Source organism: Anoplophora glabripennis, unplaced genomic scaffold (genome assembly GCF_000390285.2).
Source record: "Anoplophora glabripennis isolate ALB-LARVAE unplaced genomic scaffold, Agla_2.0 scaffold884, whole genome shotgun sequence".
Classification (NCBI taxonomy): domain Eukaryota; kingdom Metazoa; phylum Arthropoda; class Insecta; order Coleoptera; family Cerambycidae; genus Anoplophora; species Anoplophora glabripennis.
The window spans coordinates 132,929-152,319 of NW_019417025.1; the positions used below are offsets into that span (position 1 = coordinate 132,929).

General features: G+C 31.3%; 1 protein-coding gene across 1 annotated transcript in view; it reads left to right on the plus strand.

Annotated features, from left to right (window-relative positions):
• The first annotated feature begins 15,061 nt into the window (after positions 1–15,061).
• LOC108910628 (brachyurin-like) overlaps positions 15,062–19,391 on the plus strand; it is an 8,535-nt gene continuing 4,205 nt past the window's right edge. Inside the window, exons 1-2 of the mRNA XM_018715307.1 lie at positions 15,062–15,235; positions 15,368–15,585. Of these exons, the coding sequence (XP_018570823.1) occupies positions 15,152–15,235; positions 15,368–15,585 (302 nt within the window). The 5' untranslated portion in view covers positions 15,062–15,151. The remainder of the gene's footprint in view (positions 15,236–15,367; positions 15,586–19,391) is intronic.

Genomic DNA, 19,391 nt, shown 5'->3' on the forward strand with positions numbered 1-19,391 from the left:
TTATAAGAATATTTACATGTGGAATTATATATAAAAAAGTTAGTATTTTCGTAGATTTCAGTACCTAAAACCTTGATGGTTTGATCGTTTTTTGCACCTGTTTATTCGTTTTACTGCGGCGTCTTTGAAAATACCCAGATGGCATGACATAACATTCCTATTATTTGATAAGCTTTAGATTATTCAGTTATTAAATGTTTGAAATTATTTGTCTTTGCGGAAAACACTATTTAAAGAATATGGGGGCCCCATTAATAACTTGCCCGGTAACATTAAGAGCTGTAATAACTTGAATACCTTTAAATATACACTAAAAAAATTTTTAGGAAAGAAATGTTTTTATTCTCTTTCCGAATTTTATCAATTGTAGTTACTTTGTTATGTTAGCATTTTATGTATATGTATTATGTGTGTGTATATGTATATAAGTGTGTATATTGTATATTGTATACTGTGTGTGTACATCTATATTTGTATTTTTATGTGGGCCACTGTTGTCCATCATATTGACCATTGCTATACATTCATGTAATGTCATATAGGCAAAATAAACTAAATAAATAAATAAAAAAATACACTAGGCACAGAAATTAAGGGATATTAAAAAAATCTCAAAATTTTGGGTGATTTTCAAAAAGCTGTAACTTGGAGGGAAATGGTCGTAGAGAGAATAAAAAAAAAGTAAATTGAATCTTCATTCGTCTAGTTTTCATATCGTCAGTTTAAAAATCGTCAGCAGTTTTTGAGTAATTATAAGAAAATCAACGGAATAAAATTTTTTTTTGCTAATTTCATCATAAAATTCTTTTAGATAATTTAATTCTCTTTAATTTGAGCGGTTTTAGAGCCTTGTACGATTATTATTTGTCGCTAAGTTATCGTCGATCAAAATAAAAAAATCATTTTTGACTTTGGCAATTAATTACTCGGGAAATAATGGTCGTACAGAAAATCCAAGCAGGGTTTTGAAAACTGCAAAATATTCTCTACAAATCGTAATTATGGGTTTTTGATTAAAAAAAAATTTTCAAATTGAAAAGTTTGGTTAGAAAAAATGTAAAAAATTGCATAATTATGCAAATTTGAAAATTTTGAAAAAATTTATTTTAATTTTAATTTTAATTTTTTTTTTTAGAATCATGAACGTTTTTTGTGTAAAAAATATAGATTATAGCTAAAAAAACCTTTTAACTTAAAAAAATTAATAAAAAGTCAAAAATTACTTATTACATTGATTTTCAGCAAAACGACTTTATACATTGCGGGCACTAGGAAAAAAAATCGCAGCGTTTTGAAATTATCAGGGTTTCTTTAGGACACTTTGAGGTTGAAAAGTTACAGTCGATATCCTTAGTTTATTCATTATTTGCAAAATTATGCCAAGTTATTCAAATATCCGTAATTATGCAATTTTTTACCTTTTTTCTAACCAACATTTTTACTTTGAAAAAATTTTCGTTATCAAAAACCCATAATTACGACTTGCACTTTTCAAAACCCTGCTTGGATTTTTTGTACGACCATTATTTCCCGAGTAATTGATTGCCAAAGTAGAAAATGATTTTTTTACTTTGATCGACGATAACTACAAATAACCGTAAGGCTCCGGAACCGCTCAAATTGAAGAAAACTAAGTTATCTAAAAGAACTGTATGATGAAATTACCAAAAAAAATTTTTGAGGTCCAGAGGCCTTTTTAAAAAAAGCAAAATTATACAATTTTTTTTCCGTTGATTTTCTTATGATTACTCAAAAACTGCTTACGCTAGAAAATTTTAAACTGCATATCTGAAAACTAGACACTTGAAGCTTCAATTTCCCTTTTTTTTTATTCTCTCTGTGACCATTTCCCTCCAAGTTACAGCTCTTTGAAAATCACCCAAAATTTTGTGATTTTTTTAATATCCCTTAATTTCTGTGCCTAGCGTATATTCTTAGGATTTAAAATTAAATCCCCACTTTCAGGAGAACCCTGTATATCTGATTTAGTTTATAACTTTAGATACCGTTTTTTTTATTTGAATGCACTCCGAGATAACATTCTCTAATAAATGTCTACGAAAACTTTTATCGCTAGAAATTCATATTCGTACGAGGTATGAACAGAAAATAGCCTATATTTAGTGGTATGCCATTGGCAACATTGCGTTACGCAGAACCTTTTCTGTAACCACATGTTCTTGGATTGTTGATATCTCATTTAGTTTTCGTGATATTGTTATTTCAGTGAAACGTGTTTAAATGTTAATGAAGATTTTTGAAATGTGCGATTTTCTGGAACATCGATGCAACGTAATATTTTGCGTGAAACAGGGGAAGACTTTCACGGAAACGTTTCAACTTTTGAAACAAGTTTACGGAGATGATGCTCTTTTTAAAAACAAGCTAGGTATAGTTTTACAATTTAATTTTGGCTTGGATTATGTCGATGTTATTTAGAGAACTAAATAAAGGAGGATGTTCTAGCACAACTTCACTATTTTTAGTCCAATAGAACAGCTTACAAAAAATACCACCTTGTAACAAAAAATATGGTGATATAGGAAAAAATTCTAAGAATTTAAGAATTCCTGTGGCGAAGTTAACCTAAAAAAAAAAAATCATAAAAGTAAAAAAAACGTTTTTTCGTTAATAAAAAAAAAACTTAAACCCCAATAGAAAAAAGTTAAATGAGAAAATTGTAGCTATTTAAAAAACCTATCGATTGCTATATTATTTTTCGAGATATATTGAAAAGACCGTCTAAAATCGACTTTTTTAGTTTTTGCTGTATCTCTTACAAATTAAGGTTTTGAAACTGTTACTTGCTCATCAAGCAAAAAAGTGCCATTTTTATAATTAAAAAATATTTAAAAATTTTCGAGTTATATCGATTTTTCGAAAAAAAGGTCATCTCGAAAATCGGCTCTTCTTGCTCGACGAATAGTCGTAGGGAGACGAATCAGGGCAAATTTTTTTCCATAAGAGTTGTACTTTCACGGTAAAAAATAGTAAAAACGATTTTATTAATTGCAAGTGTCCAAAAATGACTTTGGAGAAAGTAGAAATTTTTTGGTCGCGTTTTTCTTGAATATCTTTTTCGATTTTCATTTCTCGATATTGTTTATTACAGGAATCGATTGCTGGCATTTTTACGCGAATTTAAAAAAAAAAACGTTCTACAACCAATTTTTTTTTACAACTTCAACACCCTGTATATCTAAAACGGGGCTGTTCCAGACCAATGTCTATAAAGCAAACACCTAATATTTTAAAGAGCCCTCGAAGTTTCCTGCATAAAATTGTATATAAATGTCCTGTTAACACCGCTTAAGGAACATCCTGTTGACAGTCGAATTAAAAGTGTCCCCATATGCTAAATTTAGGTGCAACTGAGGAAATGGTGGATTTATTTAAATTAAGGATTTTAGGTGTGTTTCTTGGCAATCGTCTCTTGCTTTAGCAAATTCAGAATTTTTGATGGCGGATTTTTAAAAAAAAATATTAAAACGAGAAAAAGTCGATGGCATACCATTTTTTTTATTAAAAAATGTGGTATTCTCGCGCAATCGCCACTGGTGCAAGTAGAAATATTCAGATCACCCCAAAAAATGCACAGTTATCCCTCCAAAGCGTTTTTCAAATTTCGAGTCAATATATTTAAAATTCTTTGAAATAATTAATAAAAATTGAATATTTTTGTTGCTATTAAATAGATTATGTTTACAGTTTCTCACAGCCACTACATCCTTGAGAAACATCGGACAACTCCATTCAAATCTTCCATAAAATTACTTAACCATAACCATTGTCGTAACGAGGTATTTTCGGAACATTCTTAATAGTCCAGGAAAATTAGACGAAAATAGGGCCGAACCTCGGAATTTGATGGGACAAAGTGCGTTCTCTTCGTAATTGCATGTACATCAAAGTCTACAACGTCTCATGCGGCGCTAATTTGTTTATTTATAAATAATCAATTATTATTAACAAATAATCGTATTTCGGATATTACGTGGGGTGGAAACGGCCAATCTTGATGCGGTAAAGCTCATTCTTCTTCTTATTAGTTGTACTTTAACTGTAAAGGACCCCCACCGATCTTCATTTGTTTATCGGTTTTTATTTGATTGTTATAAACAAATTAGACGTGATATCTGCGGTCGGGAGTAGGACTAGCCGATTTGGACGGGATGAACGTGGTTTTATATAGAAAGTTCAAGACCCTAATGCAGGAAGTGAATTCTCAAAAAGCTGAAGACCATATAGAACATGAATCATTATGAATAAATGTTATCCACTTCTCTTTGATTAAAAATTATCCATTCTAAGTCTTAGTTACAGATTGCACGTGTAATTTTTTTATAATGATTAATTAGTAAAAAGAAACAAATGAAGATCATTCGGACCTTAACGGTTTTGGAATATCCCGGATGATGATCAAAGTGACTTATTCCATAAAAATCAGACTTTTCTCGTCCAGCTCACAGATAACAGCCCGAATTTGTATATACTAATTCATTGAAGATCAATGAACAAATGAAAATCAGTCTGCCCTTAGTGGCCCTTAGTGGTTCTGGATCACCTTGTAATCCAAGTACGAGAAGAGCGTCGATTACCGCGTGAAAATCCCCCTCTCCCAGTCCGATTGCCTAATTTGCTCTTAATGATCGAATAAAAATCAATAAACAAATGAAGATCGGTGGGAGTCTCCCAAAGTTAAGGTACAACTAATCAGAAGAAGAATGGGCTCTACCGCATCAAAATTGGCCTTTTCCAACCCACGTAATATCCGAAATACGCTAATTTGTTAATAATAATTGATTATTAATAAATAAACAAATTAGCGCCGCATGAGACGTTGTAGACTTTGACCTACATGCAATTACGAAGAGAACGCACTTTGTCTCATCAAAATCGAACCTTCTTTATCCAATTCCGAGGTGAAATGCTAATTTTCCAGGACTAAATTGCGCACAGCAAAACACATGTAGGTACAGATTAAAAAAGCCTCACCCTTTCCCCCCTTCCCTAGCTTACGTTCCTCTACGAAAATGAAAAAAATTGTTTGCATATAGATATATCCCGTTCGAAATGTTTTTAATTATTTTTTACATTTACTTAAGTTCTAAGAACTACTGAATATCAGCCTTACGTATATAGCCCCGTATAACTCTATTTTATATGTGTTATAAGATTCTAAACAGAATATTATGTTTTTGCACTTTTTTCTTACCCAGCTCAATATAAAATTGGTTCAAAACAGCACATAACAGCAGCACGAAATAAAAATGATTGCTGCACCGTAGATGTTCTGACGATTTTCGATAAAGTTACAACAACTGCGAATCAGAAAAGTTGAATTGTGTATTAACAATGGGCGAAAAAAGTAGAAAATCATATGTATATTTGGAGCAATTTTTAAAATAAGTAAATATTTATAAATATTGATGTGCTTTGTGAACAAATAGAAAAACATATGTCAATTCTACCCTAAAAATTTTGCAACGATGGATCACGTGATTTTCGATTGACAGGATTGTTAATTAAGCAAATTTTAAAAAGTTTATCGCCTACCGTGGGTGGTTTAAATTAAGATTTAGAAAGGGCACACAATATTTTAGAGATACTTATCATAATAAACAATAATCAATACTAAAAATACCTATTTTTACACTTTTATAACCATTTAGATTTTTGTTTAATTTTTCAACATTTTACTCTACATAAACAATTATTTATTGCCCAGCAAATTTTCTATCCAATCGACAAAATCTTGTACATATAAAAACCACGTCGTAACCCCTTACTTCTTAGCCAAATGCGACAGCATTCTACTGTGTAGATTCTGAGATATATGTAGAAGCGTAAAGTTAATAATAATTTATAGCTTACGTAATTGTGAAGTCGAGAAAAAAATGTTTTTATAGCTAACTACAAGTACTTTCAATATCCGTTTAGTGCATTTTCGGCAGATCAAAGCTTAATGAAAGAAAAAAATCAAGAAAGGTACCTTTCTCGGCAGAGCGGGAGTGGGGATGAGTGAGAGCAGCTGCGCTGCCGAGCGCCGCATGTGTTTCTAAATGCGTATGCGCGATAAAAGATTACTTTTCTCGGGAACGGTAGCACTTATCAAGACGATTTTTTTTTAATTTGATATAGCAAAATGAGAGGAATACGAATAAGTCATCAAAAATCAATAAAATAAATAATGTTTGCACGAATTTTAAGTTTAAAGAATTATGCAACTTTCGTTTGCTTTTAAAAAATAGTTATATTGTAATCAAGTTTTATTCATCAATGTGTGGTCATCAATACATTCCACGAAATTCACTTTTGATGATTAAATTTAAAAAATATATATTTTCTTATTTTAATGGTCTCTTTGTTGATTGACGCAATTCTAAACGAATTAATTTTTGGTGGCCTTAATATGCCGGATGTAACTCCTTGTCCTCAAAGCTTAACGAGAAACAGACCTTAGAAAAGAATTTGGGACAGTCGAAATAGTTTAAACGATAGTTTTTCTATAGATTTTATTTGCTAGTATTTTCTTATACTGTAATTCTAACAGGTTCGAGTGCGAAATCTTATCGGTAATCGACGATTGCGACAACCGACGTTATTAATCTGCTAAGATACACTTACTTAACCGTGTCATTCGTCTTTAAGCTAGTCACTTAAGCTGGGCTTAAGCGATTAAGAATTTAGACGTGTTGATGGACGTATTCGCTTTAAATAAATACACCAGAGAAAGCTGCGAAAAATAATTGTGTTGATAACAATAATAATTTTCAATTTGTATTAATTTTAAAATGATCGTTCATCATTTATCGACGTCACAGACGTGTATCTAAATTAGTTCGAAGCCCTGATTAGCGCCTTTTACCAAAACTACTGAACGAGATCAAAACGGTATGATACTGCTGGTTTAAATAACAGTTAATAAGTATGTCCATATTATTTTTCAACAAAACGGTGCATCTCCACATAATGCCCAAATAAACACTGGTACAAGAGGAGCCATACATTGGCCGCCACGATCCCCAGATATTAATCCATTGGATTTCTTTCTTTAGGGTTTCGTAAAAAAACGAAGTTTATCTAACACCACCAAATAACATTGATCAGTTGNAAAGCTTAATGAAAGAAAAAAATCAAGAAAGGTACCTTTCTCGGCAGAGCGGGAGTGGGGATGAGTGAGAGCAGCTGCGCTGCCGAGCGCCGCATGTGTTTCTAAATGCGTATGCGCGATAAAAGATTACTTTTCTCGGGAACGGTAGCACTTATCAAGACGATTTTTTTTTAATTTGATATAGCAAAATGAGAGGAATACGAATAAGTCATCAAAAATCAATAAAATAAATAATGTTTGCACGAATTTTAAGTTTAAAGAATTATGCAACTTTCGTTTGCTTTTAAAAAATAGTTATATTGTAATCAAGTTTTATTCATCAATGTGTGGTCATCAATACATTCCACGAAATTCACTTTTGATGATTAAATTTAAAAAATATATATTTTCTTATTTTAATGGTCTCTTTGTTGATTGACGCAATTCTAAACGAATTAATTTTTGGTGGCCTTAATATGCCGGATGTAACTCCTTGTCCTCAAAGCTTAACGAGAAACAGACCTTAGAAAAGAATTTGGGACAGTCGAAATAGTTTAAACGATAGTTTTTCTATAGATTTTATTTGCTAGTATTTTCTTATACTGTAATTCTAACAGGTTCGAGTGCGAAATCTTATCGGTAATCGACGATTGCGACAACCGACGTTATTAATCTGCTAAGATACACTTACTTAACCGTGTCATTCGTCTTTAAGCTAGTCACTTAAGCTGGGCTTAAGCGATTAAGAATTTAGACGTGTTGATGGACGTATTCGCTTTAAATAAATACACCAGAGAAAGCTGCGAAAAATAATTGTGTTGATAACAATAATAATTTTCAATTTGTATTAATTTTAAAATGATCGTTCATCATTTATCGACGTCACAGACGTGTATCTAAATTAGTTCGAAGCCCTGATTAGCGCCTTTTACCAAAACTACTGAACGAGATCAAAACGGTATGATACTGCTGGTTTAAATAACAGTTAATAAGTATGTCCATATTATTTTTCAACAAAACGGTGCATCTCCACATAATGCCCAAATAAACACTGGTACAAGAGGAGCCATACATTGGCCGCCACGATCCCCAGATATTAATCCATTGGATTTCTTTCTTTAGGGTTTCGTAAAAAAACGAAGTTTATCTAACACCACCAAATAACATTGATCAGTTGAGAGACATGATTAGTACCGCAATAAATGATATTCCACATAACGTTAAATTAAATACAGTTAGAAGTGTAATTCGAAGATGCGTATTATGTATGGAAAGAAACAGACAACAGTTATTTGCTTTAAGTTTACTAAACTTTCTTCTATTAGGAAATATTCTACTAGGATAACGTTGTCGATATAAAAGTAAAGTCGCTACACTGTTTTTTCATCATTCATAATAAACCTGCACTATATCACCTAATTCATTAAAATCATCAATTTTATTATAAACAATATAAACAATTACAAACAAACCGATATGTGACAGATAGCGGTATGCAAAATTGTTTTTCCAGCGCCTTCTATTTGATATGATTTACAAAGCGAGCACCGCAAACTAATAGTGGAGTCAAAATAGATGTTGGCTTCGCGAAAATTACGGGATGAGAAAACTTTTTATTTTTCGCTTTGTAAAGTTGTCAGAAACACATATAAAAGTTACCAACTGTAGAGTGTACGCTAAATTATTTATTTAACAAATTAGTTGCAAAATTACAGTTTTTGCAAAATATATATAAAAAAAAGTAATTTTCTAAAAAAATTAACTGCGCCATTCGAAAGAACAGGAAATTTTACATAAAAAATGTTTCGGGAAAAAAATACTATTAGAAGTTTTTCTGCGGAATATTATTCGGAAATGTGTTATAAATCAAATATTAAAAAATCAACTCGAGACTAATTGGGAAACCTTATTTAAACAATGGTCAAAGTTATGGAAAATTGGTTTTTTAAAAAAATTATTATTCATAGCGTAACGAGGTTTATACAAAAAAGGTAGGCATTAAATAAACCTTTAAAATGAGACAAGTCCGATTAAATTCGGATAATTTGTTTATGCCCAAGAGTTCAAAAATGGTCGAAAATGGCCGTTTTTTTCAATTGCTAATAATTAGTGCAATTTTCATCGTAGACACTTGTAATTTAGGATTTTTTAGGCTTTTTACACCCTTAATAAGTGATAAAAATTTCAGGCCGAAAGCTTCATTGGTTTGGCGTTGGCGGAATTTGTTATCTAAGAAGATGCTATTTTCAATTCATTTTCCCAAGCTCACAGGCGTTGTAGAGTTTCGATCATTAGTTGTTTTTGTACCTAAATAGTTGTATTGACATATGCATTTACTGAGAATTTAGTTTTTCAAATTTAATTTGTTTAAAAATGACTGAAAAAATGTTAATATTTATTAAATTGTTAAGATAGGTAATTATTATAAAATAAAATAGTAACCTCTTTACTTTAGTTTTCTTCGAATTTAAAAAAAAAACGTTGTTGTAAGTTGATTAGAAGCTGAGATAATTTTTTTTATTTATTTAATCGCAGTGACCTTAATTATTAATATTAAGAGCCGAAATTTGGAGAGAGTATACATTAAGAGCTATATTTTCATGTCCTACATTAACATTAAGGTGAATTCAACTATTTAATTGCGAAAAAGAAGATAGCGGCGATGCGTTCTATTACTTGGTCTAGCGAACGAGTGGGGAGAGCGAGGCGGAGCATGCGCGCTTAACAATTTAATAAATATTAACATTTTTTCAGTCATTTTTAAACAAATTAAATTTGAAAAATTAAATTATCAGTAAATGCATATGTCAATACAACTATTTAGGTACAAAAACAACTAATGATCGAAACCCTACAACGCCTGTGAGCTTGGGAAAAATGAATTGAAAATAGCATCTTCTTAGATAACAAATTCCGCCAACGCCAAGCTAATGAAGTTTTTGGGCTGAAATTTTTACCACTTATTAAGGGTGCAAAAAGCTTCAAAAATCCTGAATTACAAGTGTCTGCGATGAAAATTGCATTAATTATTAGCAATTGAAAAAAGCGGACAATTTCGACCATTTTTGAGCTCTTGCGCATAAACAAATTATCGGAATTTAATCGGACTTGTCTTATTTTACAGATTTATTTAATACCTACCTTTTTTGTATAAACCTTTTTTCTCTATGAATAACAGTTTTATTACGCGAGTCAAAAAACCACTTTTCCATCATTTTGACCATTGTTTTAACAAAGTTTCCCAACTAGTCTCGAGTTGATTTTTTGATATTTTATTTATAACACGTTTCGGAACAATATTCCGCAAAGAAACTTCTAATAGTATTTTTTTCCCGAAAAAAAGCTATAATGACTGGCCTACAAGTATAGCTCTCGAAGAGCGCGCTACACTAAATTTATTATAACTTTTGATTTAATTGATCAAATCGACCTTACAAAAATTTAAGTGAAAGAAGAGTCATCCGGCTATCAAAATTTTATGTCTTTAAACTTGAGAAAAAAAATATATAGTACGTATACAAAGTTACGTCATTTTATAATTTTCCACAATAATAATAAAATAGCTGTCACTCTTTTAATTTTTAAAATACATATCTGTAACTTTCACAGATTACTCTTCAAATGACGATTGAAACAGTGAAAAATATTGAACCCCTATTCAATAATTTAAAAAAATCACAAATTTAACTTTTTAGGCCATACTTATAGATCGAAAAGTTGTAAACGTGATATTGAAACTTTATAAGAGCACTTTTTAAAGCTTAAAATCTCTACTTTAAGATGGTGCATTTTATTTTTCTTAAAAAATTGAAATAATAGTTGAAAAACAAAAAATAACAAAAAATTAAAATATTTCATGAAAAATCCGTGGAATTTATTGTTAAATAAAGTTTAATAATGTACAAACATTTTTTTTTTGTTTAATAAACCATCATAGAATTAAGTTAAGTCCTTAAAGAAAGTAAATCCAGCAAAAAATATTTTTTTTATTTATAGTAAGTGGAAAATTGTTATAACAACAAAAAAATAATGTTTTTTGATTAATTGATTTAATATTCATTTTTAAAACATATATGCTGTATCTGAAATTGTGAATATACATTCTCTTATTGATGTAGACAAAGATATGAGTCTAATATACAGGGTGCTTTCGAAAAGTAACGAATGAATAAATTCATTATTTTTTAAATTGAGAAGTTTTCGAAAAAATCCCCTGACACGTCGATTTTGTTTTTAAAAAAGGCACGTTTTGGCATACGACCCATATTTGTGACGTCATCGTTGTTCGAAATATGACGTCATCGACAATTTTTTTTAATAGCAACCCCCAATTTTGACCATGCCATTTGAAAGAGCCTGTCATTCTACATACACAGATCATGAAAAATTATGGTGTTACATAACAAAAATTTCAAGAAAATAATGTTTGAAGATTTTAAAATTTAATTTTCACAATACTGAAAATGATAATGATTATGTAAAAATCGACTAATTGGTGCACCTCCCCATTATGCAACACCTGTCCGTGCTTATTTAGATGAGCTGTTCCCGAATCGTTGGATAGGGAGAAGGGGGCCGATTGAGTGGGCAGCCAGATCGCCTGATTTGACACCCCTAAATTATTTCTTGTGGGGATACTTAAAAAGCAAAGTATACGTTACTAGACCGGTTAATTTAGAAGATTTAAAAGCAAAAATTCGTCACGAGATACATCGTACACCTCCTGAAGTTAATGATATTGTCCAAAAAGAATTTACTAATCGTCTTGGCTACTGTCAAGCAGACAACGGTGCACAATTTGAACATTTAATTTAGTCGATTTTTACATAATCATTATCATTTTCAGTATTGTGAAAATTAAATTTTAAAATCTTCAAACATTATTTTCTTGAAATTTTTATTATGTAACACAATAATTTTTCATGACCTGTGTATGTAGGATGACACACTCTTTCAAATGGCATGGTCAAAATTGGGGGTTGCTATTTAAAAAAATTATCGATGACGTCATATCTCGAACAAAGTCGTCAAAAATTCCAATAAGAACTAAGTTGGTTAACAACAACCATCATTCACCAAAAATTAATTGGTTTACCGATGAACTTCGAGTGATGAGAAACCAACTACACTTTCTTCAAGAAAATGTCAAGTTGCATCCATCGGAAAATAGTAATGCACTCGTCAGATATTATAAATCACGTTATGTGAACGAATTACGTAATAAAAAAAAGCTGGCTCATGATAACTATATATCCACCCACAACAATCCAACTCAGGCTATGTGGAAAATTGTAAATGGTAGTAAAACAAAAGAACCGACAAATAAAATTTTATCTGATGATTTTAACACATATTTTGTAAATGTAGCCGCAAATATTATTGACGAACTTCCAGCCAGTAACTCGGTATATACGGATTATATGAACTATTATACGAATAGCGTGTTCAACTTCTCTATGGTCTCCACAGAAATTGTAAAGCATGCAATAACTTAAAAAATAAAAAATCAAAGGATGTTTATGACATATGTACTGAAATAATTAAATCAATACAACCTGCAATTTTAAAACCTCTATCAGCCTTAATTAATATCAGTATCTCTCAAAATGTATTTCCTAATTGCTTAAAAATTTCTAAGGTAGTCCCAATATACAAAAAAGGGAACTATAATGATCCATCTAACTACAGACCCATTTCTGTCATCCCCTATTTTGCAAAGATCTTTGAAAGTATCTTAAAGAATCAGATAGTCCATTATTTCGAGAGAGAAAATCTTTTTAATAATAATCAATTTGGTTTCAGAAACAGTCTTTCAACAACTCTAGCCATTGAGAAACTGACTAGTGTTATAAATTCTGGCTTTGAGCAAAGACAATTTATGTGTTCACAATTTTTAGACCTTACCAAAGCTTTTGTCTGTGTGTCCTATGAAACTTACAAATAAATTGCAATACTATGGCTTTACAATTCAGAGTACCGATTTAATAACATCATATCTTACCAATAGGCAACAATATGTAACCCAAAACAATGACAGGTCTACTTATCTCACTCTTAGTGCAGGAGTACCACAGGGGTCTGTGCTTGGGCCTGTACTATTCCTGATTTACGTGAATGATTTGTCACGTTCCATTGATAATTCTTTGTTAACTATTCAGTTTGCAGATGACACTAATATCACGGGTCAAGGGCTTGAACTGACCGAGCTCCTAGATCGAACCAAACAAGCCGAGTTAATGATGCAGGATTGGTTTCTTTCGAATCATCTAAGCCTAAATAGAGCTAAGACAGAAACCATGATATTTAGTTTGCGGGATATTGATCTCTTGGAAAATCCGAAATCTGTCAAATTTCTGGGAGTATATCTAGACCCTAAGCTATTATGGAATCACCATACAACGCATGTTTGCAACAAATTATCAAAAAACCTGTATTTGCTACGTAATTTGACTCATCAAGTATCAGTACCAACTTTGGTTACAGCATACCATGGCCTCATTCATTCTGTTTTATCTTATGCCATACTAATATGGGGTCATGCTACTTCAGCTTGTAGTGTATTCAGCTTGCAAAGAAAAGCTATAAGAATAATATCAGGACTTAAATACAGAGATGACTGTAGACAGCAATTTATTTTGTTGAAAATTCTAACACTCCCTTGCGTATATATATATATTACAGTGTTTGCTGTATGTAAAGAGTCATATCGTAATGTATCCAGCTCGTAGTGAAATTCACTGTCACGGTACTAGATATAAAGACATGCTTAACAATACGTACCTGAGGCTTGGTAGAACAAGAAATGGAACAGCATACTGGGGTATTAAATTGTATAACGTTTTACCACATGAAATAAAAACTTTAAATTTTATTAGTTTTAAGCGTAACGTGAAACAATTTTTATTAAGACATGCTTTCTATAGCATAGATGAATTTTTAAATACAAATATGCAGTAGATGCATCCCATCTGTTTCCGGTCTATTCTTGTTTTAGTTATTTGTTGCTTTATTTATCTTAATATGTTGCATCTATGTATTCTAATTGTCAGTCTTTACTGTATTTTTACGTTTGACTATTTATGTTAATGTTTGTATTGTATCTATTTTGTGTGTTTTACATTTTGATTTTGTATTTTTAGACGTTAGATTTTAATCTTACTCTTACTATAGGACTCTATGTTTCCCCTTTTTTGTTTTTTGACTTGTGTAAATACTTTTGTATACCTAGCACCAATAAACTAAACTAAACTAAAACTAAAACTAAACTAAACTAAAAAGTGCATTTTTTAAAAACAAAATCGACGTGCCAGGGGATTTTTTCGAAAACTTCTCAATTTAAAAAGTAATGAATTTATTCGTTATAACTTTTATCTAATACTTATCTCCAAGTAATTTCAAAAGGTTTTAGGAAAATCCATGCTTCCCATAATTATTTCGAAATAATGCGTAATTTTAAGCTATCTTGACTACACTATAAAGTCAAAGGCTGAAAGTTTTCTCATTTTTTTCTCAAAAATTCAATCAACTTCAATGATCTTTCTTAGTATGATACCGTCATCTTTTGTCAATATAAATACAAACACTACCTAACTTGAACTTTCTAGTTTCCAACAATGCATATTTTTTTAACAACAGACGTGTTCAAAACTTCTAGCTTTTTTACTTTCTTCTACAACATCGTACATTTTTTAAATGAAATTTTTCTGCAGGAAAAGAAAATCCCTTTTCTGGAAATGCAGTTTCAGGTATCGAATTCGTTTGTGTATTTACTTTTAACTAAAATTTTCAAAAATTGCGGGTTACGTCGAAAACCTATAAATAAATATTTGCTAATACCACTTAAGGAACATCTTTCAGCGGACTGACAGTAGAATTATTATACTTGAAAATTTTAAACAAACACCGGTGATGAGGATTTACTTTAAGTCCGACAAAGTTACATGGGTATTATTAAATCATAGATAAAAAATATTTCGAACTCGGATAAAGTTCGATCAAGAGGTATAAAAATGTAACCGGCCTAGAGGCCTGCATCTGTGTCCAGTGGTACCTCCGAAGATGAAGTTCGCGGTGTGTTTCTTGGCTGTCGTCTCCTGCGCTGTGGCTATGCCCGCAGATGTCCCTTTTGAGGCGCTTGAGGAGGTAAGAAATATTTTTTTAATTTCAACTTTTTTTTATTTATTTTATTAAATTTCGGATGACTTTTTACTTTGGACTTGACAAAAAAAAAACGTTTATTAAGAGGAATGAAGTAAGCGTATGGTAATCTTTCAGCTCGACCTGTCAAAAATCGTCCCAAACAACATCTATCTGGAACCAGAGAATCCCATAGACGAATCCACTCTCCCGGAAGGCAGGATCATCGGTGGTAGTGAAGTAAGCCGCAATTCTGTTCCATATCAAGCGGCCCTACTCATCAACGGAGCCAGTTTGTGCGGTGGTTCCCTGATCTCCACCAATCGTGTCTTGACTGCCGCCCATTGTACCATCAGGTATTTTTTTCTTCCTACTCTTCAACGACTAAAGGTATTCTTAATCGGCATCGCTAGGAGCGACAGAAAAAGGGCAGTAGTATTTTTTTCACAGGAAACATAACAGTCGACATTTTGTTTCATTGTTACTATACAAATAATTCTATTCTGTTACAACTATTGTAACCTCAATGGTTTTGGCTTCTACATGATTTTATCCGTATCCGTTTTTTTGCGGAATATTGTTCGGAAACGTGTTATAAACAAAATATCAAAAAATCAACTCGAGATTAGTTGGGAAACTTTGTTTAAACAATGGTCAAAGTTATGGAAAAGTGGTATTTTGACTCGCGTAAAAAAACTGTTATTCATAGAGAAAAAAGGTTTATACAAAAAAGGTAGATATTAAATAAATCTGTAAAATAAGACAAGTCCGATTAAATTCCGATAATTTGTTTATGCGCAAGAGCTCAAAAATGGTCGAAAATGGCCGTTTTTTTCAATTGCTAATAAATTAATGCAATTTTTGAAGGTCTTTGCACCCTTAATAAGTGGTAAAAATTTCAGCCCGAAAGCTTCATTAATTTGGCGTTGGCGGAATTTGTCATCTAAGAAGATGCTATTTTCGATTGATTTTTCCCAAGCTCAAAGGCGTTGTAGAGTTTCGATCATTAGTTGTTTTTGTACCTAAATAGTTGTATTGACATATGCATTTACTGAGAATTTAATTTTTCAAATTTAATTTGTTTAAAAATGACTGAAAAAATGTTAATATTTATTAAATTGTTAAGATAGGTAATTATTATAAAATAAAATAGTAACCTCTTTACTTTAGTTTTCTTCGAATTTAAAAAAAAAATCGTTGTTGTAAGTTGATTAGAAGCTGAGATAATTTTTTTTATTTATTTAATCGCAGTGACCTTAATTATTAATATTAAGAGCCGAAATTTGGAGAGAGTATACATTAAGAGCTATATTTTGATGTCCTACATTAACATTAAGGTGAATTCAACTATTTAATTGCAAAAAAGAAGATAGCGGCATCTAAGCTTCTAATCAACTTAAAACAACGATTTTTTTTTTAAATTCGAAGAAAAATAGTACTAACTAAACTATAGAGGTTACTATTTCATTTTATAATAATTACCTATCTTAACAATTCAATAAATATTAACATTTTTTCAAAGACATTTTTAAACAAATTAAATTTGAAAAATTAAATACTCAGTAAATGCATAATGTCAATACAACTATTTAGGTACAAAAACAACTAATGATCGAAACTCTACAATGCCTGTGAGCTTGGGAAAAATGAATTGAAAATAGCATCTTCTTAGATAACAAATTCCGCCAACGCCAAACCAATGAAGCCTTCGGGTTGAATTTTTACCACTTATTAAGGGTATAACAAGCCTCAAAAATCCTGAATTACAAGTGTCTGCGATGAAAATTGCATTAATTATTAGCAATTGAAAAAAACGGCCATTTTCGACCATTTTTGAGCTCTTGCGCATAAACAAATTATCGGAATTTAATCAGACTTGTCTCATTTTATATGCTTATTTAATACCTACCTTTTTTGTATAACCTTTTTTTTCGCTATGAATTATAGTTTTTTTACGCGAGTCAAAAAACCACTTTTCCATAACTTTGACCATTGTTTAAACAAAGTTTCCCAACTAGCCTCGAGTTGATTTTCTGATATTTTGTTTATAACACGTTTCCGAACAATATTCCGCAGAGAAACTTCTAATAGTATTTTTTCCCGAAACAGGCTGTTCCATGTCTATAATGACTGGACTATTGTGCGTTGCTAGTAACTGTATCAAAATATGCAAACTGTCGAAGCAAAGATACAGGGTGTCCGCACATTTCACCGACAACGTTTGACTGCATATTCACGACGATAAATAAATATGATCTGCGATAAAAAGTTAAATAAAAACTTTTTGGTCTTGACCTCCAAAAGAAAGAGGTAACCGGAGAAAACTATCACTCAGTATATCGATTTGACTAAAGCTTTAAGAAATAATACACCATAATAGTTCAAATAAATGTGCCAAAATTGTACGCGGAATTCAAATGGCTCTATCTGTCGTGCAGATTTAGCCATTTGCGTTCCCCGTACAATGTACCTTTTGGTCGTGAGCATGCGACATTATAACAGCTGGATCGTTCGTCGGTTGTCTCACCTATGACACACTGATGAGGACAAATAAGTCCGAAACCGGTCTGTGGCCTGATGGGTTAAACCGACGAACGATCCTAGCTGTTCCACTAGGTGTTGTGAGTATAATTCAATGCCGGTCGGGGCAAATAGCCCATATTTAATACTAGGTGTTTCATTTTTGCTGTTACATTTTGATAAATTCAAACATCTAACTTTGTTAACTTAATATAACACCCTATATTTTTTTACACTGTCGTATGTATATTGGTATTTCCTTTCAAGCCATATAATCATTGTTATGATTGCCGTTACTACTTTTAGAGATATTTTCAATTTTCTATTTTTTGGACAATTTTTCTCGTATGAGGCCTGCTTTCAAATTGGCCATAACCAGAAACACTCCAAAATCAGTTGAAATAAAATGACATTTGTCAAGTAAGGTGCCAAATTATTGTTGTGTCTGAATAGTTTTTTCCAAAAATTTTAATAAAAATGCCTGGGGATCGTATAAATTATACTATTGAGGGTTATTCTAATTTGATTGTTATTTATGGAAAATGTGGAAAAAGTAATTTCAAGAACATGTAGAGAATCTGCACTGTTTCTGTCCATAAATAACAAACAAATTAAAATAATCCTCATAAGTATAATTTAAACGATTCCCAGGTATTTTTATTTCAATTTTCAACAAAAACCGTTACAGACATAACAATAATTTGACTAAACTTGACAAATGTCAAGTTATTCTAATTGTTTTGGAATGTCTGGTCATGGCCAATTTGACAACAGGTCTGATACGGGAAAAAGTGTCCAAAAAATAGAAAACTGCAAATATCTCTAAAAGTAGTGGCAACCCTAACAATGCTTATATGGCCTGAAAGGAAATTGCAATCTGCATACGACAGAGTAAAAAATATAGGGTGTTCCATTTAAGTTAACAAAATTATAGATGTTTGAAGTTATCAAAATGTAACAGCAAAAATGAAACACTTAGTATTAAATGTTTTAATTTGTTGGTATACCATATTTTAGTGTTACATATGCCCTTTACAGGTACCAAACATCCAGTTGATATCACGCTCCTGAAAAGAGTTACTAGCATCCCCGCGGACCCTCGCATCCTCAATTTTTTTTCTTTCATATCTCAAAACCTATAACTCCTAGATATAGGGAATATTTAATAAAGTGACCCTCAAATTTCACGTAAAAGGTATTTACTTTTATTAAATTTATTAGTTGTCTAGCTACACTATTTAAAATAAAAATTAATAACTGAAAAATTTAGATATTTGAGTTTAATAAATAAGTATTTATGGAAAGTTACCATTTATTTGTAAATAAAATCAAAAAACCATAAAATCGCTACAAGTGATTAAGAATTAGCAAATTATGGGAAATGTTTGCTAGCAGCACGTATTTACAAAGCAAATAATCCAAATTTACAGATATTCCCACTGTTTTGAAAATGTGAAGGAAAGGTTTGAATGAACAGCAAATGCGAATTATGAGAAAACTACCAGGAGACATGAAAGTAACAACGATAATATTTAGTTTAAAGTTGTGGCGTCTGCTGTTGAAAATCCAAATATTAGTGCCAGGAAATTAGTAGTAATCTTGGAGTTTTCAAAAGCTTGACAAATAAAATATTGAAGAAGTT